This window comes from Odontesthes bonariensis, chromosome 10 (genome assembly GCF_027942865.1).
Source record: "Odontesthes bonariensis isolate fOdoBon6 chromosome 10, fOdoBon6.hap1, whole genome shotgun sequence".
Lineage (NCBI taxonomy): Eukaryota > Metazoa > Chordata > Actinopteri > Atheriniformes > Atherinopsidae > Odontesthes > Odontesthes bonariensis.
Window position 1 is genome coordinate 28,156,085 of NC_134515.1, and position 26,531 is coordinate 28,182,615.

The following is a 26,531-nucleotide window of genomic DNA, read 5'->3' on the forward strand; positions in this document are numbered from 1 at the left end:
GTGATACAATTATTTGATTTGAATTTTGAAAAAATCATCAGAAACCTTTTATTTCATATAGAATGTAGACGATAAGAATAATAAATTAATATAAATAAGGTCCCAAGCTTCATTCCTCTCTCTCTCCCTGTCTCCCAGCACATAGCATGTCGATTTGTGACACACCACAAGGGGGTGCTGTTTCCCCATTAATTGCTATGTCAGCCAGAGCAAACAATGACAGGTCAAAGTAGTCTATTTACAATATAACACACACTACAGAACAAACAGACACAATTTCTTATCAATGTGTTTTTGCATGATAGTAAATGACTCGTGAACTTTTTCACATCAGTGTTTGTTTAAATATGTGGGAGAGAAGAAGAGCAGGACTCTGTAGTTAACGCAATGAAAGCGGCTTTCTTCTCACACATACTGAATCTGAGTCATAAGCTTCAACTGGTTAACAATCAGGGAATGTTGTCGCTTTTTTTCTTCTTTTAATTTTTCCTGTAATTGCTGCTGCCTTCTGGTGCAACAAGGGTGTACACGCAAAATATAATAATATGACACCCAGAGGGAACTTGTCTGACTGCTTGCTGTGAATCATGAAAGGTGTGTTAGTCGTGTATTGTTTAACACTACCTGCTGGGTGTCCCCCTCTGTGTAAGGCAGCTTTGTGGACACATGGAACATGACCTCTTTGTTGCGGTAGTTGCAGTAGACAGATTCTGTGCCAGTCTGCCCATGAGTCACGTCTAAACCTCCGCGGAAACTGCAAGCACACAGGACCGTGTCTAACAGGATATTGTACCATCACTGTTGAAGCGTGACCATCATTTCTTGAGCATGCCTGATGTGATGTTAATTTCAGTTGGCGTCACATTTATGAAATGTATGGTGGCGGATAGGTATTGCCTTCAAAACTGTTAGATGTTTACCCTTTAAAGTTGTGAAGTTCGATTTTCTCTCCGAGAAACTCCAGGAATTCTACAAAGGCAGGACTCTCGTCGCTGTTGCCAAACAGCTCCTCCTCTGAAGTCTAATGAGCAAAATAATTAAAAGTCAAAGCCTCAACAGTTACAATTACATAATGCAGGGAAGGGTTTGCATGTTTCCTGTATGGTTTTAAAAACATTTTACCATACGTCAGAGATGAAAAGTAAAAACTGATCACAACAGAAATCGTTTCCATAGCAGAGCGATAGCAAAGGCACATGTAACTTATGTAAGGTCTGCAACAGATTCTTAGGCTCAATAACTGGAAGCAAGAGGTGAGCATCCCAGGATGTTTCACAATCATGCTTCATTAAGCTGCATTTGCATCTAAGATGACAAAGGTGCCATCAATCAATTACACATATGACAGCACTTTTGGAAATAAGAAAGCTTGTGATTGTAATTATCTGTGCAGTGATAATCACAATCACAAACTGCAGTGCAGTTTATTATCTGTTGTAAGCAAGCAGAGTGGCGATGTGCACACAAAAGCCTGCCTTCAAACAAACAAATGGAAACAATGCCTGAGAAGAAGCCGCCATTGCACATTATATATCATTTCTTTCCCGAATGCGATATGCCCCTTCCGTCTTTTCTGTGTTGCACTCGTAATAAAAACTGTTGCACTCGATTAAAAACTGAGCAAAGGGTGTTTTACGTCTCTTTGATGTGAGCCTTCAGCTCAGTTACCATGTGTATGACGATGTGTTCAAGACTGTAGTGGTTTTAAGAGGGCAACAGTGCACATCTACTTATTGTGAAAGTGTAATTGCCCTCCCAAAAGCACCCGATTGCTCCTCTGCACTCCCACCCCCAGCTACCCTTAAGACTACACAAAAGGGCTGATTGCCTCAGAAAATGAGAGGGTGAGCTGAAGACAGCCACAATGACTGGGCTCGAGTGAACGCCATAATTAAGACGAGAAGGGCTGAGCATAATCGGCTTCCTTGAGGAAATAAGAAATTACAATGCACAGTCCGTGCTGACTGTTCTTGGAGGGTGAATATGGGGAGATGCGTGTGCTTTCACAGCACCACCTATAAATACAGTTTACAACCAGGCTACATGGCTCACCTGTCCAAACTTTTGATAGATGACCCCAAACTTGAAATTGTTGCTTATCACATGTTCGTCAAAGGTGACAATAAGTCTTGAAGCCTGTAAAAGTGACACACACACACACACACATATATATATATATATATATAAATATATAAGAGAGATATGATACAATATGTTCTCAATTTCTTCTGTTTGATTCCACATTGAGTTTAATGTATGTTACATCCATTACATCCATCTGTCTCTTACCAGTTATTGTCTGTGCTCTGCAGACACAATCATTAGGCTAAATGTATACAGATATATAATGTGTATACATATATACATATATATACAAATGTAAGAAAGAGGAGTTTTGATTTTCTTAGGGTGCATAATTATCAGACCACTCAATTACAAAGGAATACAAATTCAACTCACTGTTTGTTTTCTCAATTTATTCAGTAAGAGCAACTCATGAGTAACAGGGCCAGGCTATCACTTCTTTATCATTGGAAAACCTTCTAAAGAGGCATTTTGGTCTGCACCCACTGACAAGTTGTGAATACTATCAGAAGGGCTCAAAACAAATGTGCGTTCGTGCATCTGTTTGGAAATGCCCGGTAATTAGCGTATTAAGTCATATCCTTTCAATTATCGCATGTCGTGAAAGGACTTAACAACTGCAACTGTTCAAATAAGAACTTACTTTTGGATAAAGGACGGGGAAAAAACGGTCCACGTTGACTTCTTCACAGACAAGCTGGGATAAAAAAAGAAAGAGGGGAAATTGTCAGAATGTGCCTCTGATGCTGCCAAAGCTGATAAATCTCCGTGTAAAACAAAAACATCTCTTCTCACCTTGGCCATTTGGACCACGTTTGGAAACTCTGTCAGACAGGAAATGGGGATCACATCATGGTAGGTTTTCAGCTTGGTCCTGGTCAAATCATAAAACAATAAGTGCCGTGTAAAAGCCATTTAACATGATGCAATGCTCCTATCTGATGAGATGGAGATGATCCGGTTATCAAACTTCCCCACCCTCGCTTCTCTTTGCCTTCCATCCGTCCCTCGCTCCCTCCCTCCATCGCCACCAACTCGCTGGCCTAAATAGTCCATCTGTTACTCTGCTATGGAAGTGACAGCTCTGTTGACACTCTCTTTAGCTTTATGACTTGTGCGATAACACCCAAGGAGGATGTGTGCACCCCGTCAACATTGGGCATTTCAGGGAAAAAATGATTATGCCGCATATATTGTATCTCCTGTTGATCCCATAAGCACGTATGCATAATGAGTGTTACCTGAGCATTAGACGAAGATGTTCCTGGTCACCAATCACATCGTATTTTAGGGAGAACACCAGATGTCCAAGGGCACCGTCCACTGAATAGTAATTAAAGTGCTCCTGAGGGTACAGTGTAAGCAGACCACCATCAATATCTTTCATAAACAGGCACACGTGTGAATACTTAATCGCTTTCTAACATGAGTCCCTGCAGATCAGATTTGTTGGGTTGGAACAGGTGGCAAAGTCTAACATATCTTCATTAGCAACAGTGTTTGAGATGCCAAACTATGAGGCGGCTGGCTGTTAGTGGTGTGCCCTGCAGGGATTTGCTTTTTTTTTTTTTCCCTTATTCATTTCATATTGGCAAGGAGTAGAAGTGATCAAGTGTCAAATACCCTCCTGCATGTGAAGGATGAGGAGGAAGGAAGCTGTTTTAATGAGAGCGCTCATGAATATATCACTATGGTAATATCTCGTAGAAAGACAGCAAATCTTCTAAACATTTGCAGATCACGTTTCATCGGTAAATCAGCAAAGTCATTTGATATTCCAGTCATTATAGTTATTTGCATTTTCAGCCAAAACAACTCACATGGGAAAAAGCTGCCCAAGTGATGAATGTTAAAAACCAAATAAAAAGAAAGGACATGATGAAGCTCTACACGATATATTAAGATGTGGTGAAGAAGGCTCTAAACTGATGTCACCAATCAACTGGTGCAGGGAAAATAACCAGGACCCGAGCAAGTACACAGGAAAGAAAAAGGACTGAATTATAAACAGAGCAACTACCTACGCTCAATTCCGTATACACACAACGCACCATCTCACAGACGAACCTCAACATCCATCTCTCCCGAGGCAGACGGTACCGGTCAGTAAGAGATGTGACAAAACGCCTGAAGCACAGATGCTTCCAAAGCCGTTCGCTTTCAGAATACACCAAAGTCAGACTAATCGTGAGTCATGTGGTGATTTTTCTCCTTATGTTCACACTAATATTGTATGGGACATAATAGCCATTCACTGTGTAATGAGATTAATCCCACATGTTGGTGGGAAGAAGAGAAGCTTTAAAGACAAAGAAGCAGATGTAAGAATCTGTGGCAGTAGGTAAACAGCAAATGCCCCCTCTGCATCTACTTTGTAAAGAGGAAACTGATAAAAATGCAGATGCACTGTTCCATTGCAGTGATTCAACATGCTGCATAAAATTTAGGAGAAACATTAAAATATTTGGGAGGATATAGAGGATTCATGCTTGAGGGATTTTAGAGCCATTAAATTCCATAGAGATGACCGAAACAGATGATAAACTTCTCCATCCATCCATCCATCCATTTTCTATACCCATTTAATCCAGTTTCGGGTCGCGGGGACAATAAACTTATCTTGCTGCTACATTTTGCTGTGTATGCGAGGACTTGTGGGCTTAGTTTTAGCCTGCTTGTTTGGTCTGTTTCTACAATTTTTGAGTCTGCTGACAGAATCACAATCATTGTCTTTTTTCCTTGTTTCCTTTTTCCAGATTACAAAAGAGCGATGTGTTTAATTGCGTTAAGAAATGGAACATTAGTTTGTGGTGCAGCCAACCTTGCCCAGGAAGTGTTTCCGGTATATCGTAGCTGTCGTTTTACATTCCAGCTTGGTGCGGGTGTTTGGAGACGGAGGCTGAGGCTGCTCTGTGACCCACGTGTCACTCAGCTCGTGATCGGTCCCCTCAATCCAGTAGCCGCCAAACTGCGGCAGCAGGATGAGAGGAAAGGGGCTTTTTCTCCCCAACACCTGTTTAGTTTGAAATAATAATGGCAGATGCACAGGATTGTGTCCATTTCACAGTGTTTAGATACACAAGCTGTAAAAGTGCAAAAGTGCTGCGGCAACCCATCTCCCTACCTCATGGACACTTGGGTATGGAATGTAGTCTTCCTCAGTCTGAAAAGCATAAAACACACCCAGATGTGTTTTCTTCATCAAAGAATAAAAATAACCACAATGTTCAACTCTAGGATCCCATGGGACACTAATTTCAGAGCAATTGCATAAGAGTTATGCAATGGTGAGACACAGGGATCAGATAAATTCATATTCAACATTTCATTCTGCTGAGCACAGCAGCAAGATTTTGATTCTGAAGTCATGCTTGTATGTTAAGTTCTTTAGCTCACTACAGATACGATGGTGCAGTGGTGGATACAGACCCATCGGTGAGAATTAATTTGTATCTCTACATAGAAGTCATACCTTGAGAGGTGGAGGAAAGGTGCATCTCTGCTCATCCATCCTGCTGCCCTGTCAGAGGAGATAGTTAAAGAAGAAAGCCAGAGAGGGAGAACAGTCAATGGAAAGAATGTCCAGGAAAAAGTCTGAACTCAAGGAAAAAGATAATCTTGACACAGCAGAGTAATAATCCTAATCTCAAAAAGGAAAACAAACAAGGTTGAAAAAAAAAATTCATTGTATAATAGCAACACAGTTTTTTTTCCCCAGGAGCTACGCAGCAAGCAACAAAGCAAAGTCAACGAGGGACAAGCGAAAACACAGAGATACATGTTATATACAGGGAGGGCAGGGGAGAGCAGGAAGTGACCGAAAAGTGTATTAGACACACCAAAGAAGCCTGGGAATGAGACCATGGAGATTAAAAAGATGCTAAGTTTACCGGAACTCCTTCACAGCCATCACACCTGAGGTGCACATGTACGTGTGAGAGACAGTGTGGAGGATCGATGCAAAGAGACGATAAGGTTGGGCTAAGTGATGGCGCCTGCCCTCGGAGAAAACTATACATCTCATCAATGCAAAGTCTGACTGTGGAAAAAGACGCAGCTCTGCGTCAGACTCTATACTAAAGAGAAACATGTTGCTCTAAAATGTTCCAGCCATACAAAAATCCACTGACAAAACATATACATAAGCTTTTCAGTCTGCAAAAAATGTGACATTTTCAAAAAGCAGTGAGTAATATGTGCACCGTCACTAAAGCACAAACTGCAAACACGCATGTTCAAAAACAGTAAGCCTTTCGAAAAAGCTCTATCATGAAACTCTTTGCGTCTTATGAGTGGGACTGCGCGATTAAATAAAACGTCTTTCGAAGGCCTTCAGAAAAAAGGAGATAGCTTTTGAGGTGAGATAATAAGCTTACAGTGCCGTCAGCCAGTGCTTCAACCAGACGTTAACAGAGGCAGAGAAAAACATACAGATCTGGCAACCCTCCTCTGAGAGCACAAGACTCAAAATCCCTCTCAAGTATAGAAAGATCAGGAGTATTGCAGCTGAGGAGAGGTGCTGCAGAATTAGGAAGAGACACACTGGCTGGTTAGTGAGAACAGCTTAATAAGCCGAGACAGAATAAAAGATCAATGCGTCATCTTACCTGCATCTTTTCAATCATTTCAAAAAAGTCTGTAGTCTGGGGAGAGGAGATGACATTTTTTGAGTTCATTTGTTGGGTGTGAGGGTTAGTTTATTTCTGCAGGAGTAAGTGAGCTTCGTGTCACGCCTTGTCTGGAGCAAATCAAACAGTTTTTTCTTTGACATTAGTTCTCAGTTACAATTACTATAGCAGGTTATCATTGGGCTTGAACATTAGACGTAGATGACCACTAAACAAATATTTGGTGACACAAATCAGGGAAACACAACCACAGTTCTAAAATAGTTGAGCCACTCGTGTAAAATGTAAATAGAAAAACAAATGCAACGTTTTTGAAAATCTCATAAACCAATACTTTATGCATAGAAGATAGAAAACGTATCAAAACGCTGAAAGTGAACAGTTTACTATGGCATCGTCCCAACTTTGTTGAGAAATGCTGCTGCCGTCAAATTCAAGATGACCTCGTATTTTTCATGAAATAGTAAAATGTCACGCTTTTGGAATTGGAGTTGTATATCATGCATTACGTCTCATATGGGTAGTAGATTAACAAATTCCTCATGTACAGTACATCCTACAGAGTGATGTTGCCTGCCTGTTTGGCCTCACTTAGAACCCAAAGAAGTTTAACTTCCTATCACAGCAGTTAGAAACAAATCACCGTGTTAAACAGGTAAAGCTCCAAAAACATGACGTCAAATAGAGTTTTCAGAGATGGTGCTGTACAGTGTCAACACTTCAACAATCTTATGCTGTACAGTGTTCAAACAGAAGTTTGACAACAAATCTTTCAAATTTACACTTGAGTAAGTATTAATCTGCATAAAATGATGTTAAGACCGTGTTTTGAGCTGCTAGCGAACATTCAAATTCACTGTTTAAAACATTTCAGTGAAACAAAATCTGTAAAACACAAATTTTCCGAAAGCTGACCAGATTAACTTTAGCCTCATTGGAGAATGTGTGAATGTTTCAAATTATGACACATTCAAACGTGACTGACTGGCCACTCCATGTAAATCACAAGCACGTTTATTCACAACTGATTCGCAGTTGATTTCTAAATGAACACATACAAAACTTGCATGTGTTGGTTGAGCGTACCATCTTTAAATAATGAAAAGAAAAACAATCCATGGACGTGCCAGTCTGGTGTAGTAAAGTGAGGGGCTGAAATGTTCAGCCAGTAAAGCCTGACACAAACACTTTGTGTACAGAGCAATCATGTCTTGGCTTTCTGTGTGAGTATGAGTAAAGTCCTCCACCATGTGCAAACAATAGTCTGCCACAAACCCTGAAAGTAAATAACTCCTCTTAAGCCAGAGTTCAGAATAACAGGAGCTACAGTTCGGAGCTTTGTATCAAATTTGGGTTTGTTTAAAAAAGGATGAGCCACGAAAGTTTCAATTTTAATCTGATCTTCCTAAACAGAAGAACATAAATTCAAATAATCATCAATGTGAAGTTTGGATTTTTTTTTTGCACTCACAATCCATTCTGTTTCCCTCCATTTCTACTGTAATTTGCCATCTTTTCTGTCCATCATGTTCTCAAAGTAAAGCTACTTACATTGCTGGGCTTCCTCCAGCGTGTCTTCGTCAACGCTGGAGCATGGTGGCGTTTTTCAAGTTTTTTAGCCATAATCAAATCCCACGTAAACTTGAAATCCTGCAGCTTCAAAAAATGTTTCGATGTGACAGACTTCAACAGGTTTGGCTTAAACTCTCCGTGAATGCTGAGTCTTTCATGAATAGCAGACAGGTGACACCTGAATTAAAGCTGCATCCCTGTTGGCTGCAGTCATCAAAAAAGAAGCCGGAGACAAGATCCACAGGCTGTGACAGTGCATGCTCTGAACACACAATGTTATCAGCGAGAGTGTGTCTCAGGTTGCATCCCACAGCTGGCTGTTAGTGCTTGAGGTTACAGAAGTCACTCTCTGAATCAAGCATTCAAGCAGAGAAGTCATCCTCTGATTCTACTGTGGACCCTTCTTTGCCATTCGCTCTGTAGCATTGCAGAAGGAAATCCAAATCACACATCATCCACCTCTCTCTTAATCACTAACTGTATCTTGACTAATGCTGACATACAGCAAGAGGTGCAATTCAACTGTTTTTCATTCATAGACAGCTGTTTCCGAACAACCAAAGGGCAGTCACATTGGACTCAAAAATCAAAAATGATCACAACTGATCTTTAAGATTTATAAGTTAGTCAGCTATGAGGGAAAACTACGAAAGTGGGAAGATAGAAGTCTTGTCTTGCCAGGAGAAAAAAAAATTAACAAATTTTTGCATAGATGCCCAAAGTGGAGGAGGTGTGGAGATCCCCAGGGAGCATGGCACCCACACAGAGCAGGTGTTAGAGCTGAGACCTTTCATTATGGGAGCTAATAGGATCGTCATTATGACAACGGACAAATTAAGTGAGCAACACCTCCTTCCTCTCCACTCCAGCTTGTCAGCTGCAAGTCTATGCGTCCTCACAGAGCGCAGTAAGACTTCAACCAGCTCCTTGAGGTGGATCGGGAGTCTTTTTTTCTTTTTTTTTTGGTGATTTATCTTTGACACACAGTATGTGTGGCTCAGCTAAAATATGCCCCCCCCACACACACACTTCTTTCAGAACAGTTCATACATCTGAAATTCACGGAAGTCTGGAAGAATTAAGCCTTATTGACCAAACCGATGACTAAAGGAGGCTGTTAAATATCAAGAAGCGTGCTTTTATTCAAAGCACCATTCTAACTTTGTGTGCTAAAGAAGAGAAGCGCGGTGTCTGTAGGTTATGTAAACTACTGCTTCGAGGCTGCAACTAACAATTCCTATTCCTATTATTTTTTTCCACAGAGCTGCACATTAAACTCTGAAAATGAAGACAGCTTTGTGAGTTTGCTTTCCTTCTCTCAGGAATATGGAAGATGATCAACATGGCAGCCTCATGGATAGCGGTCTGGTTGAATAAGGCAGTGACCATAAGACCAGGTGGGGTTAATTGCAGATTGACCCGGTTTTCGCCGGGCCCTGATTAAAGTGATACGCTACTCTGTTCTTGCCCCACTAAGCCCTTGTTGAACTAGAGTACGCCACATTAGAATGTCTTCCCTCAGCGCACTCTTACCGCAGATCCCTCACAGATCTCACAATTGAAAAGAATAGACGTAATGTAGGACAGCAATAGAAATGAACAGGAACCTTTTCTTCTCCTGTTTCGCTTCCAGGGTGTGCAGAACGAGCAGAGGAGGTTCCAAAAATCCTCTCCTGCTGTCTGACTACCCAGCAGTTGTGAGTTAAGAGTGCCGCAGGGATCAGGAGTGCCTGTTAAACAACCCAATCTCCAAATACTCTCATTCTTAATCCCTTTCTCTTCCCTTCCACTGCTCTTCAAAGATTAAGTCAGGTTGCGAGAAATGAAAGCTTATTCCAAAGTGTGAGAATCCTTACGAAACCAATCCGACATGAGTGACTTTTGTATCTGCTTTTGATCACCACTGAGCTGGGATTTTTTCCATTTCCGTGTTCCCAAAATTGCCCCGGCAGCTTTTTTACACCACATACTCATTTGTTAAATGTGCAGAAGGTAAGCCTAAAGATTCTGACAGCATCGTGGATTTGCACGGTGCTGTGACCCTAAAAATAGATTAATTCTGTCTAATTTCTTCCTAAATTAATTTCACTTCACTTTCAGTAGAGTTTAATATTCCTTTATGTAATTTCCTCTGAAGGAAACAATAATCGATCAGGCAGATTTAGCTGATTTAAAAAAGATAAACCTTTGCAGTAAATCTCAAGAGAATAAGAAAATAGTCACATTTTAGCCTTTAAAACCCTTTAAAAATATAATTTCAAAAGATGGGAAAGCTACTGAACTCCAAACAAACGAAATCTACATCATAGGAAGTCTATTTTGGTCTCACGTCATGGATGACGGTGGGGGTGAGAAGGCTTGTCGTTTGATTTGAAAATGACAATCGCTCCGACAGGCTGTGATTTGTATGCTTTCATGGAATCCACCTCGTCGGGCATGTGCCGAACATTTGTCAGCATCGGCCTGACTGTTACCCACTAAAAATAGATTTCTATTAATTGAATCAGTCAAACATAATAATCCCAGTCACTGAGCTTTGCGCGCTCTAATCACACAAGTTATACAAAAAGAAGACAAGAATGACAATAATGGCAACTCTTCAGGCAGGATGAGAGAGTCCAACAAATTATAGGAGATAAAATGAAGACACAACACTGAGCAGGTGCGTCCAGACAGAAACAGAAAAGACAGAATGAGGAGAGACGGATAACAAAGATAAGGTCAAGGGTCACAGTCCAAACCTAATGCCCCTAATTCTCCTCCTACCTTGTGGAATGGAGAGGTGGTGGGTGTGAGGGAGGGCTGGAACAGCTGGGGCTCTAGCGGCGCAGTGATTCGGGGGTCAGTTCCATCTTGTTTCCTACAATCAAGAGAACATTAAATCAGAAAAGGTCACTTAGTTTGAAATTGAGCAAGAGGACAACAAAAGGTAACGACACAGGGAATCTTATTGGTTTCTTGTAATAATGGCGTTGTGTGGACTTGTTTCCAAAGCACTGTAGTGGTCTGATGCATTCTTCTTTCATTCAAGCACACTCTCATTCAACCTTTAATTGATCATTAAAGCAAGAAAATACAAGCTTCTATTGAAGTTAAGCCCCCTTATCGATTCATTTAAAAACTGTAGGTGTCCAAAGGTAATCAAATGTGTTTTGTCTGATTAGAACTGATCTACTGGCCAGATCTTGCATAGACATAATGAACATCCCCACAGCTACGCAGATGGCATGCAGTGATAAGTTCCACTAAATCTTGATACCGCAGATATTTCCTGTATCTTATCCTTTCTGGTTGATGCCTGATGTCTCTGAGTTGTGCTGCAGTCCGGGTATAATACATATATATAATATATCACATACATACTTAATCTGATAAAGAATGCTGCTGCCAGCTTTTTAAAGAGAAGTGAACATGTTACAGCAGCTGTTATTACATATCAGATTTGCAATAGATTTTAGGATTTCATTGCTTTTTTTTAAAAAACTAGTCATGCATGTTTACATGACTTTTTAACCCTTTTAACCTTTTTAACCTTTAATGACTTTTGAACCGGCTCAGTAGTGGGACCCCTTCCAAGGGTTCCTAAATCAAAACTTGTCCCTGAAGGTAATCAGGTCTTTGCTGTTCAGGCCCCTGGCTTTGGAGGTTTCCCCGTCGAATGACCTTACAGAGGAAAACTGTCTTTAAAACTAAAGTTACCGAATGGCCTTCTGAACTGCTTGAAACTGCTGTAATTTTATTCGCTGATTGTTTTATTCTTGGTTCCTGTTTTTTATTACTGGTATTATTCATAAAGCACTTTGTAATGTGCTTTTTCGAAAAGTGCTCTATAAATGAGTAATTAGCTCTGTTCATTTCAAGCGTAATATTTTACTCCAAAACACATATTACTGCATTCAGCCTCCTTCTTGCTTTTAGTGTAAGAGGCTGCTTTTCTAAAACACTCCGGGGATCTGGAGTCACAATATGAATAGTTCACATATATTCCAACAGAGCCTCTCACTGCTTTAGTACAGGAGAATACCTCAAAGCTCATAGCAAGGTCACCGCCACGCAGCCTTTGTTTTCTACAAGGACAACTTTATCTTCACAGGATCACCGATCGATACCCCTGATGAATATTCTGCTCAAATGACACTGACAACAGGTCGACATTACAAAAAGGCTTCAGGCTTGTTTAAGCAATTCAGTCGATTTCAACTCCACAAAGTAAAAAGAATGAAAGCGGACCTGAAATGATCACGAAGCAATAGAAATACAAAGTTAAAAATGCATATTGCTGTCTGAGATGATCAAAAAGAAAGCTACAGCAGCCACAATGAAATATGTATCAAGTCTCTGCATCTACAAGGAGTGGTTTTCTCCAGCAGCTGAAAGGCACCAGCCTCCACAAGCAGAAAAGTATCACTCGGTGCATTCAATAATCCCATGAGACAAACTGAACACTTAAAAGCTCAAAAATGAATTATTCCCCACAAAAGTAATGAGGCTCCCACCGCATAGTTCCATGAGTGACTGCATGGAGCTGTTGCAGAGGCTGAGGGTGAGGGACCTGCTGCCCAACAGGGACACTGACCCGAGATGTAAATCTGTGTTTGCATTCGCTGAGTGCACTCAGATTCAAATGTAGGTGAAGAAAACAGAGCATGAATCATTAACATACAGCGCTGCCTCACTGCTATTACACAACGAGTGACTCTCCAATCAAGAGAAGTTCTGCAGTATGCTAATGAAATGGGAACAATTGTGAATATGATCCTGTTCTGGAGGAGGAAAGCACCTCCAGCAGCAGCTCTCCCCTGGGAGGACAAGACGCGACCGGGCATCAGCTGCCCTCAACTCTTAATTAGAACTGAGGCTCAATAAATGGATTCAGGACTCAGAAAACATATGCACTCACACACACAAACATCAGTCATAATATGTTGTGTAGACAGAATTATTGTAAAAAAATAGACCCACTTTACATAATGGCTATTGCCTGACAGTTTGGTGACAAGATTAAAATCCCTCCTGTTTCAAAACAAGCAGTAAAGTGACCCAAGAAATGTCCAGTGCCAACTCCCTCATCAGAAATGTGCAGCAGTGCACGCACACCTGCCACAGCGTTGCCACATAAGCCCTCTCCTGCAGATCGATTTCAAGCACAAAGCCACAATTCCATCCCAATACCACAACAAATTACATAACCCACTGCGGCTGATCAGCGATGCGCCATGGAAAATAGCAGTGTGAAAAAGCCACAACAGGTCAACAAGACAACCTGATGTCCAGCGTGGAGCAGAGTGGCAAACTTACTCACGCGGTGTGGCCGCTGCACACTGGGTGCTCCCTGGGAAGTCCGAGCAGCGACTTGCACTCAGGCAGATGACTCACTGTCTGCGCCTCCCTTCCCTTTATCCAGTTATCTCCTCTGTCTCTCCAGCTCCACTCAGCTCTCTGATCACCTGCCGGCTTCACTCTCAGCTCTTTGGACTGTCACACGCTCTCAGCGAGCATCCTTTCTGATCTGATTCTCCTCCCTCCCTCCCTCCCTCTCCCCCCTCCCACTCAGTCCCTCTCTCTCTCTCTCTCTCTCTCTCTCTCTCTCTCTCTCTCTCTCTCTCTCTCTCCCTCTCTCTCTCACACACACATACACACACATCTATACTCTTTAGTTGTCATTTCCTACATTTCTAGCCTCTTTGTCTGCTCTACAGCACACGTGTCCGAGACCCGAATCCCCACTACAGACCCTCCCCCATTCATTCACGGAGGTTGCTACTGAAGCCTGCCGCTCTGAAAGAGAAAGCAGGGATTATTAGAGTAAAGAGGGTTGCCTTCAATCCCATGCTATCTCGTGAGGTTGCTAGAGCTGTTGCTGTGGCAACCAATATCAGTTTGACATGAAAAAATAATGAAAGACATGCAAATCTGTGTTCATAATGATATGGCCCAAATAAGGCAATTATGTCCAACATTAAGGACTCAAAGATGAGCCGGCATCGTAGCGTCTTTACTCATTGTGCAAAATGAGAGCGCCTGAATGGAAAGGCTTTTTAATTACTGTAATGAGTCTCATTAAATCCCTGGTGAGCATGTGCGTTTCCCTCCTCTAATCTGACATCCACAATTCCCAACAGACCCCTGACTAATGTCACCAGTGGTGCCTTTTCGTGCTAAATCCACACGTGCTCCTTGTTCTGCTCCTGAGAAAAGCCTTTCAACTCACACGAACAGAGAAGTCATGTGTGTGTTGTGTTTGTGGTGCATGTGTCAAACATGTGGAGATAACAGGGGATTACAGCACAGCCCTCACACTGGGCTTTATTAAGAGTTCTGTATGATAACGGACAAAAAAAAAGAAAAAGTATAAAAGATAGAAATGTTGAATGTAAGCATTTATCGACAGCGCTCATATATAAAGACACATAATCTGACAACAGCATATGTCGTTTAAATGCTCTTTTTAAAATCTGCCTGGCACCAAGTGGAATTTTACCAAAGAACTCTGCAGTTTGCTCCTATCAAATCAAAGCAGCGTGAACACTGAACGCTGATATGCTTCCAAAGAAATAAATAAATACAAAGCTAAACAAGAGAAAAAAAGGTCAGAGCAACGTAGAGCGATACTACGTTTATCTCCTGTCGATGAAAATAGCTTGTTTTAAATCGATAGCGTCCTCCCTGCTCCGGTGTCCTCTGCAAAATCCCAGAGTTAATCCCTTTCCAGCTGACCCCCGCTTCTAGGGATTCCCATCCCATTACTCTGGTTAAATAGTCTTTGGTTGCTCCCCTCTCCTGCCCAAACACCACATCCTCTGAGATTTGCTGCTGTCCTAAAATCTCCCCACCATCCACCCCCTCTTTTCACCTCTCACTTTCAGCTTCTGGGCAGCTATTTCTCAGTCAAAAAGAGAGAGATGATAATCCAATATCCTTTGAGACTCAAGCTAAAATAATGCAAAAGCTTTGAGAAAAGCTGACTCTCATAAATTCCTAAAGGATTAGGGCCAGTAAAAAAAAAAAGTCAACAAATGTCTGTCCATTGTTCATCAAGTTTCACTTGAATTTGAAAAGGATTTTTTATTTGAATGCATAATTCCAGCAGACTTTTCCAGCAGGCTTCCACATAGGCACACAAAATGAATACTGATACAAAAAAAGATCCTCTGGTATGCACTGTGAATAATACCTTCTCCTTACTTCTGGGTGAAAAGAATCAAGCTCATTATCTATGAGCATAGAGTCTCAGTGTTTCTTCAGCACAACACTGGAAGAGTCTCCTTTTGTTTTCAGATTTGTTAATGCCTGCCTCCCTTCACTTCTAAACAAATTATCTGTGTGTAATCAGGCCATTTGCAAGGCAAGAGAGGAGTGCCAGCCGCATCCAAACTTGTACGAGAGCTTTCCATCTCTCTCATGATTTCTCTGCAGCAGACCTGAAACCTGCAGTGACTGTGATTGTGACAGCATTGATAATCATGCAGTACCTGCTTAATGAGGTCAAAAGGAAAAAGGGGCATAGAGATGTTTAAATAATTCATTTTTCTCTAAAACAGCGTAGCATGTGGTAGTATGTTGCCTATTCTGAAGTATATTTGGGATCATTATCCTGAGTATGTCCTCTCCTCCTTATCAAGACAATGGGATTTTTGCCTCAATTATTCAGTTCAATCTATTCCTACATATCAAATGTTCCCTGCCACACTGATGGCAACACAAGACCACAAAATGATCAGTCCTGTCTTCTGCTATTGTTATTGATTATTTTCCTTTCAAATCTGCACCCCTTTTTCTACAAACATGTCCTTTACTATTTGCAGCCAAAATGTTACATTTTAAATCAATTTGTCTTTCCCTTCATCCATTTTCTATACCTGATTAATCAAATTCAAGGTCACAAGGGTGCTGGAGCCTATCCCAGCTGCCACAGGTCACCAGTCCATCACAGGGCCAACCCAGAGACAAATGGATTCAAATCAGAAGCCTTCTTGCCATGAGGTGACAGTGCTATCAATCACCAGCTCAACATGTTTACAAGACTCGTGACATTTGACATATGACACTTGTTAAGAATGTTCACTTGCAGACTACATCGTTCATCACGGTCACATTTGTGCACATGTGGCCGCACAGCTGAACAGGGCACCACAGGTTGTTCAGTCCTCGAAGTTTCTTTTGGGGTCAACATGGGTTTTTTGGATATTTACCATTTTTTACAAAATGTAAGCAGTTCTTTTTGAGAGTTATTTATTGTCTTCCAGACCTCAACTTGGCCATTTCTTAATTGCATTAGGAACTGAGGACAAACTTTGTTATTTCTTTATGGCGCTGTTCTGCTTTGTGGGCATCAATTTACTTTAATTCTCAGAGTGCTTGGCAGCTCCTTAGAGGAACCCATTACAGTTGATTGTCGAGGCAAGGTTTAAGAAATCAGATTATTCATAAAGCTTTGAAATCTCCATCACCTGTCTTCATGCTTTGGCAAGATGTGTTTTTGGTTATATGGTGCAATTTAAGAAGTTAAGATATATTTCAAGGGGCGGCCAGTGGCGTAGTGGGTTAAGCAGCCGCCCCATGTACAGAGGCTATAGTCCTCGCTGCAGCTGGCCCCAGTTCGACTCCCACATCAAGCGGCCCTTTGCTGCATATCTTTCCCCTCTCTCAGCCCCCTGCTTCCTGTCTCTCTCCAACTGTCCTATCATTAAAGGCATAAAAAGCCACCAAAAATATTTGAAAAGATATATCTCAAAACAAAAATATTCAAAACTCTACAGAAATTGACTAATATCTTAGGAAAACAATCATACTGCTGACATTAAAACTAGCCCAATAGCAAGCTACAGTGGTTTGGCTAGCTTAGCTGTTGAAATGTTAATGTTAGCTTTTAGTGATAAAATGAGCACAGCAGCAACAGAGAGAAATAGCTCAGTTGTGACCCGCATAATACATGGAAAAAATGATGTCTGGGCCAGTGCGTTGCACGGTGTTCCAAATCAAGAACATTTGTAAAATGATGTTCCCTTTGCTGAAATTATCTGTGCAGGAAGCAAAGAGTAGATATGGCTGTTTATGAACACTGTGGAATAGACTGCAGCTTTATTTCAGGGGTTCCCATCCACACATTCTGCTGTGACACATGACTTTGTCTCCCCTGTTTCATCATCATGCAGTCCTACATTAAAGTCAGCATGAAGCAGAACCACCTGCACCCTTCCATATACCATCAAGGTTCAAACAGTCAGAGATAAATAACACATTTGCTATGAATTACAATAAAATGGACCCTGGAATTGCCCTGCTTCCTTTGCCATCCTTCCAGACCTCTCACACTGACTTGAAGTACAAATGGAAGGATGATTGTCTTTGTTGTGAAGCAATTTCCCAGAGAAGTACTTATATCAGTGACCTTTCTTGATAATAGAGGCTGCAATTTGAGCCTCGCAGACAATCTTTGATGGAAAGGTCTGATGCCCCCCCCCAAAAGCTAAGCTGCATATATGTGTATGACACAGCTCACATGATTTAAATAATTTTCTGAGTCACATTCATTTAAGTATCTTTCTCTGCATGTCTGCTGGAGGGTAGCTATAAAAACAGCTATTTCATTTTCCTCATTTTTCTTTCAGGAAATTCAAAACCACATTGTCTTCCTGACTTGGCAAAGCTAACGGAATAAGGCAAAAGCAAATAGTGGAAGAAAATCCGAAAGTAGTCGCCCTGGGATTTGCTTAAAATAGTTTTAAAGTCAAATGTTATGCTGCAGAACGTATAGACAATAAAGGATCTATTGTGGCTTGTGGATGGATTCTCCTGAGCCCCCACCCCTCCTCACAGGTGGCCATATTCAGTGTGCATTAAAGGGAATAGCAGATGTTTTTGAATAAAGCATGCTGACTCTACCAGTAAGTCCTGATTTCCAGCCGGCTTCTCTCTCACAATGTCACTGTGCAAATTTCCTTGGAAACAACCACTGGGACACTGCAGTCACACAGATGCGCCCTTTTTTCGACAACAGAAGGTCACTGTGGGATCATTTCATGTTATTTTGTGTTTGATAGTGGAGCTACCAGTGATATTTATTTTACATCGTGTGATCTGTATGCAGTGCTCGTGCCTCCTGTCAATCAGGAAAAATGAGACAGATTTTCTTCTTCCACGGGAGAAAACGGTAAAGGTCCCCGAGTGAATGTCCTCCTTCTGCTGGCTTATAACACCTGCCACTGCATGACAAAACAAACAGTCTCCACAAAGGACATACACATCCCCAAGTATATATACTCATCCCTGAAGTGAACAGAAGTGAAAACTGTCTCTTCCATACCCGAGGACGTGTCTTCTTAAGCAGACGATACTGCAGTCGCAGCTAAAAATATGAACTTTTAATAAAGACACCACTAAAAAGATGCAAGAATCAGATAACATGGCGGAAAAACATCTAGTCGAAGTTGTCTGGAACTTATCTCAACCTTAAACAAACACCCTGCTGTCATCTGAGCTTTGTGTTTCTTTTAAGACATCTTGTGGTGGATGATAGATGTCATGTTAGGATTTGGATTACTGAGACGGGTAGAGCCAAGGACGGCCCTGTCACTCTTGCGCTATATTTGGTCGGACAGCACAAGACTAGCAGAGAGACGGTCTAGTATGATCGGGCTTGACAGTTTGCTCTCCCACTATGTCCCCTCTCCTCGACAACTCAGCTTGACATACAGAGATGAGCGTACACAAGCAAACTGACACTCAGGCGGGCTTCACGCGTGTGCAGAGGATGCAGAAAGAGGATCATAGAGCGTGAAATCTCATGGGAAATTATTGAACGTAAACAGAGGAGCGTTCACGGTAACACCTCCTAAATGTTAATGGGCAGAAGCAAGGCAGCGTGGATTAACAAGGGCCAGGAATTTAGAAAGCGCTGATAGGGATTATTTAGAAAAAAATTGCTGGGTCACATTTCTCCTAACAAAAAAGGTCACACACCTGGGTTGTATTTCCTCTGCATCATCAAATGCAAATCACACTTCTTCAAGTTACATATCAGACCACTGTTGGTGTGTAAAGCAGACTACATAAAATCCACATGTACATGCACATGTTGAATTCAGATTAAAGGTAAGCACAGATAAAACGTCTTCCTTTAGTTAATGAATGCGAAACAGTGATGACCTTTGCACAATCGTGGATTCGGCACAGTTAAGCTCGAACATCTATGTGAAGCAAAGCACACTTTATATCTGGAGGTGGACTTAAGTTCTTTCCTGCGAGATATAAAGCACTGTGCAAATGTCTTGAGCCAAAGCCCCTTATTTCTGTACAAATTCCACAAAAAAAATTATTAGAAACATGTGCAACAATTATGGAAAGACAGTATGTAAGGCAAAAACAGAGTCTGTGCAATTCTAACAAGCTCGAAAGTCAAAATTTAGCATGAGCACCTTTGTTCCTCAACACAGCCTGAACTTCTTAGGCAAGCTTTCTTGTCATTTTTTAGGTAATCTTCAGGAATCGTTTTACAGGCTTTGTCCAAAAAACACACTACTGCTGATTTTCAGCCCAGTTCTTATTTTAAATTTGACATACTCTAGCTTGGCATTTTCTCGCTTCCCTTTGTTAAGAATGGCATCTTGACAACCATTTCATGGAGATCATTTCTAAAGAAGTTTGGGCGAACAGTAGATGGAACAACTGAATGTCCGGATGCATCTCTCAGGTCTGGTGCAGGCCTTTGCTGAGTTTTTCCTGATTTTTGAAGATATCACTTTCAGATCCTGCTCATCTGCTGTAGATAGTTTTTTTTAGTTTTCTTACTTCTTCTTTTTTCCTCCACGTGTCCAGTATTTTCAAATCTTTTAAGGACACAATTGTCAAGTTTGTGCACTTTGTTGATACGAAAATACTATTTCATAGCTGTCAAACTTGTATTTTTGGTATTTTTTGTTGTATTCAGATACAACTAAAGAAATGGCAACAAATTATGTTTCTTTGCAAATAGGCTGCTAGTAACAAAACATAGACATAACCATGGTTCATCCCTTGAGTTTGGTGCCTTTTTAATGCTTGAATGATTTGTAAGTCAGTGTTAGTGGCTTAACAAACAAAAGAAACACATTTCTCTGAATATGGTCAGGTACAAGGACTGGAGTGAAATTGAGAGAAGAAACAGCAAATATCGAAAGTAAACTTTGAAAGATCTTTATAAAGCCTGGAGAACTGATGATCCAGGCGACTTTTAAAAAATCTAAAGTTCTGCATTTGATAGGATCGATCACAGCATTCTATTATAAAGGCTTGAACATGTTATTGTGATTAATGGAACTGCATTAGGCTGGTTTAAGTCACATTTCTCCGACGGATTCCAGTTTGTTCATGTAAACGAAGAACCTTTCTCGCACACCAGACCGAGTCGAGGAGTTGGTTTCTATATTCACTTTTTAGTCATATTGCTAAAATTAGGAACATCCTGTTTCAGAATGATAGAGAAAAACGAGTCCATGCATTGTTACGACTGCGGTTATTTTTTGTTATTGGGCTGTCCCCAAAACTCTCTGAAAAGCTTCTAGCTGATCCAAAATGCTGCAGCCAGATTTCTGATGAGAGCTAGCAGGAGAGATCATATTTCTCCAGTTTTTGGACTAATTGGACTTATTTGGAAATTAGTGAATTGGACAGTAGTTGGCTTGAACTGAACTCTATCTTTGAAGTGCCTTGAGATGCGATTTATTGTGATTTGATGCCACATTAATAAAACCGAAACTGAACTGAACTGAATTTAAAATATGACAAAAAAGCCTGGTTGCTTGGAAGCAAAATACAAAGAAAACGGGTGGATTGGGACCTTTGCACAGCCCGTATTGTGGATGAAACAAAATTGGTTTGCCAAGTGAGTTTTTTTTTCGCTTTGCTTTTTATGACACTAAAAGCTACATTGTCAAGATCTTTAAGTTCTAGTCTGAATTCTTCCGTACAGGCAAGAGTAGGTCCTGGGGGTAGTTCAAAAGTTCAGACCTGTCCTGCACGAAGGTCGGGTGGGCTGAAGCATGGATAAGACAGTGATATCAGCAGCAGAGTTGTTTAAAGAATGGGCACTGAGTTATCCAACAGACAGCCTGATCCAGTAATCCATCATGCTTCGGGGACAGAGAGGCATACTGCACTTTGTGTCTGGATGTATGCTTGTATGCGTGTGGAGGAGAGACACAGAGAAAGGCTCTTACACAACATCTCAGTATAGCCATTATCCAGACTGACCCTCCTTTCTCATTTCCTCCCATCAAGGGAGCTTAGCAAGACAGGATTACAACCAATTACAGGCCTCCCCAGAGAGCAGAGAAACAGGGCTTGAGGATAATCTATTCATTGTGTATGACCCACCAGATAGAGGATGGTCATTTAGCATTTAATCAGGTACAGGAGTTAAATTATCAAAACTGAACAATTCCTTATATTGAATGCATGTAACAGATTTGGAGACATTACTCACAGAGTACTCACAAATCATTATAAGTTATTATTACGTCTATGTTATAAGAAATAATATGAATGCAAAAGTAGCTCATGAAGCAATTTAGATCATTTCGATATATCTATATTTTTGGCTTGTAATTGCAGTCTTGCACAAAGAACAAGGCTTAGGGCAGGTTAATGTGAAATCCGTCTGACCATTTATTGACCTTACAACTCAGAAAGGTGAGCATAACATATACTACTTGCATTTGTCTTTCATTCTCAGCGATGTTAAGAAAAACGTTTGTGAACAGGTTTAGCTGTTAGAAATCCATCTGTCCTGCTGGAGCACTGATGAGGACGTTTCATAACACAAGTTCTACCGCAGCCGAAAGGGTCCAACAAATTTAGTGTGCAGTGTTTTGTTGGATTCAGTTTCGAGGACCAAGTATGACTCTTATTATCCTACTTTGCCTCTTTGGTGTGAAGCAGATATGGCCGTCTATCTTCAACGTGTCCTCTCATCCAGTCAGTTCCTTTATCCCTCCTCCTCTTCTTCACACTCACAATTCTTTTATCTTCACTGTTGCTTTCTATCCTCTTTTAAATCCTCCTCTTCTTCTTTAGTTTGCTTCAGTTGTTACTGTCTTCTTTACAAAAGATACAGTTAATATGTTTGAGGCAGCTGTAGCTGATGGCCAGAGTGCAGCCTATGCGATCTAGGCCAGCCACTGAGGAGCACAGGTCTGGCTGTTTAGAGCATTTAACCCTGCATCTGTATTCCAGGGGGAAGGTGTGATGATACCGTGGTGAAGCACTGCTTAATCTGCCATAGTCAGACTGAGGGGGGTGTTGAGGGCTCATGCCACATCACCCGAACAGCTGTCAGAAATGGAGCCGTGGATCTGCAGCGGCGGGAGGTGAGCACGCCTGCCTCTGTTTGCCACGCACAGCAGCAGTCTTACCTTGGCAGCAATGCAGAGATTCGACTGAGCGTCTCCCCACTGCTGCCCATCTGCTCTACATTTCACTGCCTCATTCATCTTACTTACACTCTAGTTGGTGGACTGATCCACACACTCAAACATCACACGGCTAGTCTGAGTCAGTGACACTGAACAGCACACCAGAAACACGTTTCATAATCTAATCCACTGTGGAGTTTTTTTTATTGGAAAAAAAAAAAGTGTTGAGATTGCAGTCCTCAACATGACGTATTGCCAAAACAAAGAGGATAAACTCACCATAAGCCTCTGGCCTTGGAGAAGGTCTTGTCCACTCTGGGGAAAAATAAGCAGATAAAATACATCTGTTAGACTTTATTTTCAGGTCATTTTATGGAACCCTGATGTCTTTGTTTCATGTTAATCTCCTTGAATACAATTAGATTTGCTAAACATGTTTGAATAGCCGCTCAGGAAACGGTTCCAATTCAATGTTAGTAATTACAACACATCAGTTGCACTTGCCAGCACTTGAGTAAATCCTACACTCAGTAATACTTTCCATGCTTTCGTCTGCCTGCAAGTTCACGCATGTAAAAGCGCCTAGGAACAGCTGACCACTCCCTCTCCTGACAAAAAGTCCACTGAAACGAGAGGAGGCAGTGAGGCAGTGAGGCAGCGAGCTGGTTTACCCTGAAATAACTCCTGCCATCTGTTCAAGTAGCATTTCCAAGCAAAGCATGATTACCAGCCTGTGTGTTTTAATGATGAAATTAATCTTATCCTGGTTTGAATCCTTGCTATGCGCCTGATATTACTGTCGGTCGAGAATAAACATTCTCGTCATCTGTTCCTCAATCTGACTTTAAATCTTGTGTTACTGATTATTTTACGGGCCCTTTGTGGCCTACAGTTGCATCTCATCTTAGGACGGTACATGCCCACAGCTGCTTTGAGATCATCGGGCAGAGGTCTTTTGTCTGTTCTTAAAGGGGTCAGAACGTTTGAAGTCCAGACCCCCGAGGCTCCGTAGTGATCTGCCTGAGGAAATCAGCTCGGATGACTCAGTGCCCCCCTTTTAGCTGAGAGCCCATCCTGACTTTACTTCAGTTGATGTATTTGTCTTTGTACATCAAAATTTTTTTTGTTGTTGTTGTTGTTTGTTTTGTTTTTTTGTCAATTTGAAATTTAGGTTTTTGGTTTTGTTCCTTGTGTCAAAACAAATTCTCTGTATTCTTTGGATGGTTTAATGTTTGGAGATTTTATATTTCGAAACATAATCGTGAACTATCGGTCCCCATAATCTTTCAGAAACTGGTAAAGCCCTCCCAACTTTTACCTCTGATAAACTCTGGGAATCTTTATAATAAATACATATTTCCAGCATGTTACTGGTCTGATTAACCAAATTTTGTGAATTAATCCACAAGCTGTTAACAAAATAACAGCTGACATTACATCAAAAGAAACCGATATCTTTATTCTGTTTCCTTTGAATCATTGTTCTGTATATTTGATGATACATTTGATTTGTAATATGTCAAATTGTTTCCATCTCTTAACAAGGTTGTAAAGCTTGATGATTTTTTTCTACTCGTTTGTTTTGCTGCCCTCGTGAGGTATTTTGTAAAATAGAGTTTGATCATTTCTCAGTTTAAATGAATTTTAGTGCACGGTGACGTGACAATTCTCTTTCTAAATGATTTGCCTTATGATTTAGCAACATAAACTCCCTGCATCAAACTGCAGAGACCAGTTTCTGCCAATAGATGGCACTGTGTGCTTAAAAGAAACATAATGCTGGATGTTTAGGAGGAGAAATCCTGGATATATAAGGCTTTACTTCTGCTAAATAATTAAAATAATTTCTTCATTTTTCATTAAAATTAATGGGAATAATATCTTAAAGACACTGTACAACTTCCCATGGGAGGCAGCTCTTCAGTTCACTGACAACAATAATGTGGATATTTGATGCTGATGACTCATGGCTGCAGTTCTCTTGTCATTGCTGGCAGAGGTGACACAAGAAAAAAGAGAACGTTGTGTGTCTCATTCCCTCTGAAATTGTACTCCTATTGTCTTAAATTGACCCCTTATTGATAGTCAGGACAGTTCAGGCTGTAAGGTTAATTCTATTATGTTTTTCCCCCCATTTGTTGATCCTGTCTCCTATTACTGTCCAGCTTGATGCCTCAAGTCAAAGCTGGGCCTCTGCCTGCTCCAACTCTCAGCTGAGTTACTGGAGTTTAGAGCTCTTAGTCATATTTCTGAGAACAGGATTAGCAAGCAAGACACAGCAACACCCGAAAGATCAAGCAATTTTGTACAGTTACCTGACACTTGTGTGTAAAATATGAATACAAAAAAAGCTAATACCATAAGAGCTGCACTGAGAGGCTGTACATACATCATTTTGACTGTTTTCAATATCATGACTTAGTTTTATTGTATTAGCATGCAGCCTTTTAGTCTACAAGCAACATCTAACGATGACAAAAAGTCGCGTCACGAGGCGTCAAAGTTTTGGTCTATAATGACATTTTTACCAGATGGTGGCACTAGTTAGAAAATCAGGATTTATCTGCGTTATTGCAATTCATAGAGAGGGCTGCGTGTATGTCTGTGCCCACTTTTATAACAATTCATCCGATAGATGTTGAGTTTGTTTTCATTAACCAGCTGGTGGGGGTTCAGAAAAAAGCAGGAAAAGTGTGACCCAAAGGGAACGGAGTGACTGCCACCCCAAGAATCATGCCGCTGACACAGCCAGAAATCACAAACTCAAGCTCAGAGATGAGGCAGCAGAAGGAACTCCTGTTTTCATTCCTACGCTATTTTCTCTCTACATTCATATCAATGCGTGCAGCCACCTGACGATAGCCGCACCTGTTACGGTGTTTACTGCTCGGTCTGCACGGTCTACATAGCCCGTAGTGATACGAAGGTAGAGAGAAAATAGCACCAAGCGATTGTGAGGTCTGACTTTTTCTGGATGAACGATTTTGTGACGCAAATGTATTACTCTTTTGAACGCATATTGTTTTGAGAAGCAAAACGCTTTATTTTTGTGGCCCCAGCCAACTAGCCGACTACCTTTGTCAACGCTAAAAAAGAGGCCAGAACTCGGCTCACAGGACGCAGCAGGGGGTTAGTCAAATTTAATAAATGATATTGCTAATATGGGATGTCATACAGCTTCATGTCAAAAGAGGCGAACTATCCCTTTAAGTTTAATTGATTACAAGAAACCCCAAAAGAGGTGACATTCAAACCGAAAGTTAAGAAGTTATTACATCCTCTTTTGTTGTGAGAAAGTCTGAAAAGATAAAGCTTCCTCCTACCGAGAACACTGTGCAAGTGAGAGGAAAAAGACCCTGGGGAGGGGGGGGGGTGTTTCTTCATTGCACTGAATCAACAGACTTGTGCTGTTACAGTAGGTTGCTGCCTCTTTACCCCCAGGAGTCAGAGGATCACTCATAGTTTCCCTCTCCAGGCCATTATGTGACACATAATGACACTCAGATGGAATTTGTGGTGTTGTTCTATCTCAAATCTGCCACCAGTGAGCATCTCACTGAGCCCCGCAGACACACGTGTGCAGATAAGTCATTTCCACCTTAAGCAGAATGCATACTGGTGCCTGGGAGAGCGCCAAAATAGTTATGGGCTGCTGGCTCTGCTCTTGCAAAGCTGAGTGCGAGGAGGGGAAGGCCGTTTGCATAAGCATCTCAAAAGGAAAGCATTTTTCCAAATCTCATCTTATGTTGCTCGCTCATTCTCAGCTTTCACTGAATTCCCATAAAACGAAATCAAGCAGGGTGTGTTGAGATGATTGAATAAAGGCTTCAAACTAAAACTCCACAATCAATGCAGG

General features: G+C 41.2%; 1 protein-coding gene across 11 annotated transcripts in view; it reads right to left on the reverse strand.

The window, feature by feature from the left end:
• Window positions 1–26,531, reverse strand: part of LOC142389871 (rap1 GTPase-activating protein 1-like) — a 56,672-nt gene that overhangs the window by 8,245 nt on the left and 21,896 nt on the right. For 7 of the 11 annotated variants that reach the window (XM_075475081.1, XM_075475076.1, XM_075475074.1 and 4 more), the window contains exons 2-13: window positions 22,955–22,990; window positions 11,052–11,145; window positions 6,693–6,728; window positions 5,558–5,605; window positions 5,210–5,248; window positions 4,907–5,098; window positions 3,327–3,430; window positions 2,881–2,959; window positions 2,729–2,782; window positions 2,053–2,136; window positions 921–1,021; window positions 625–754 (exon numbers count right to left, since the gene is read on the reverse strand). In XM_075475081.1, coding sequence (XP_075331196.1) covers window positions 625–754; window positions 921–1,021; window positions 2,053–2,136; window positions 2,729–2,782; window positions 2,881–2,959; window positions 3,327–3,430; window positions 4,907–5,098; window positions 5,210–5,248; window positions 5,558–5,605; window positions 6,693–6,710 — 849 coding nt within the window. In that variant the 5' untranslated portion in view covers window positions 6,711–6,728; window positions 11,052–11,145; window positions 22,955–22,990. Of the gene's footprint in view, window positions 1–624; window positions 755–920; window positions 1,022–2,052; window positions 2,137–2,728; window positions 2,783–2,880; window positions 2,960–3,326; window positions 3,431–4,906; window positions 5,099–5,209; window positions 5,249–5,557; window positions 5,606–6,692; window positions 6,729–8,264; window positions 8,666–11,051; window positions 11,146–13,583; window positions 13,759–22,954; window positions 22,991–26,531 lie in introns of those variants that run through there. The other 4 variants (XM_075475080.1, XM_075475077.1, XM_075475071.1 and 1 more) reach the window with 4 other exon arrangements.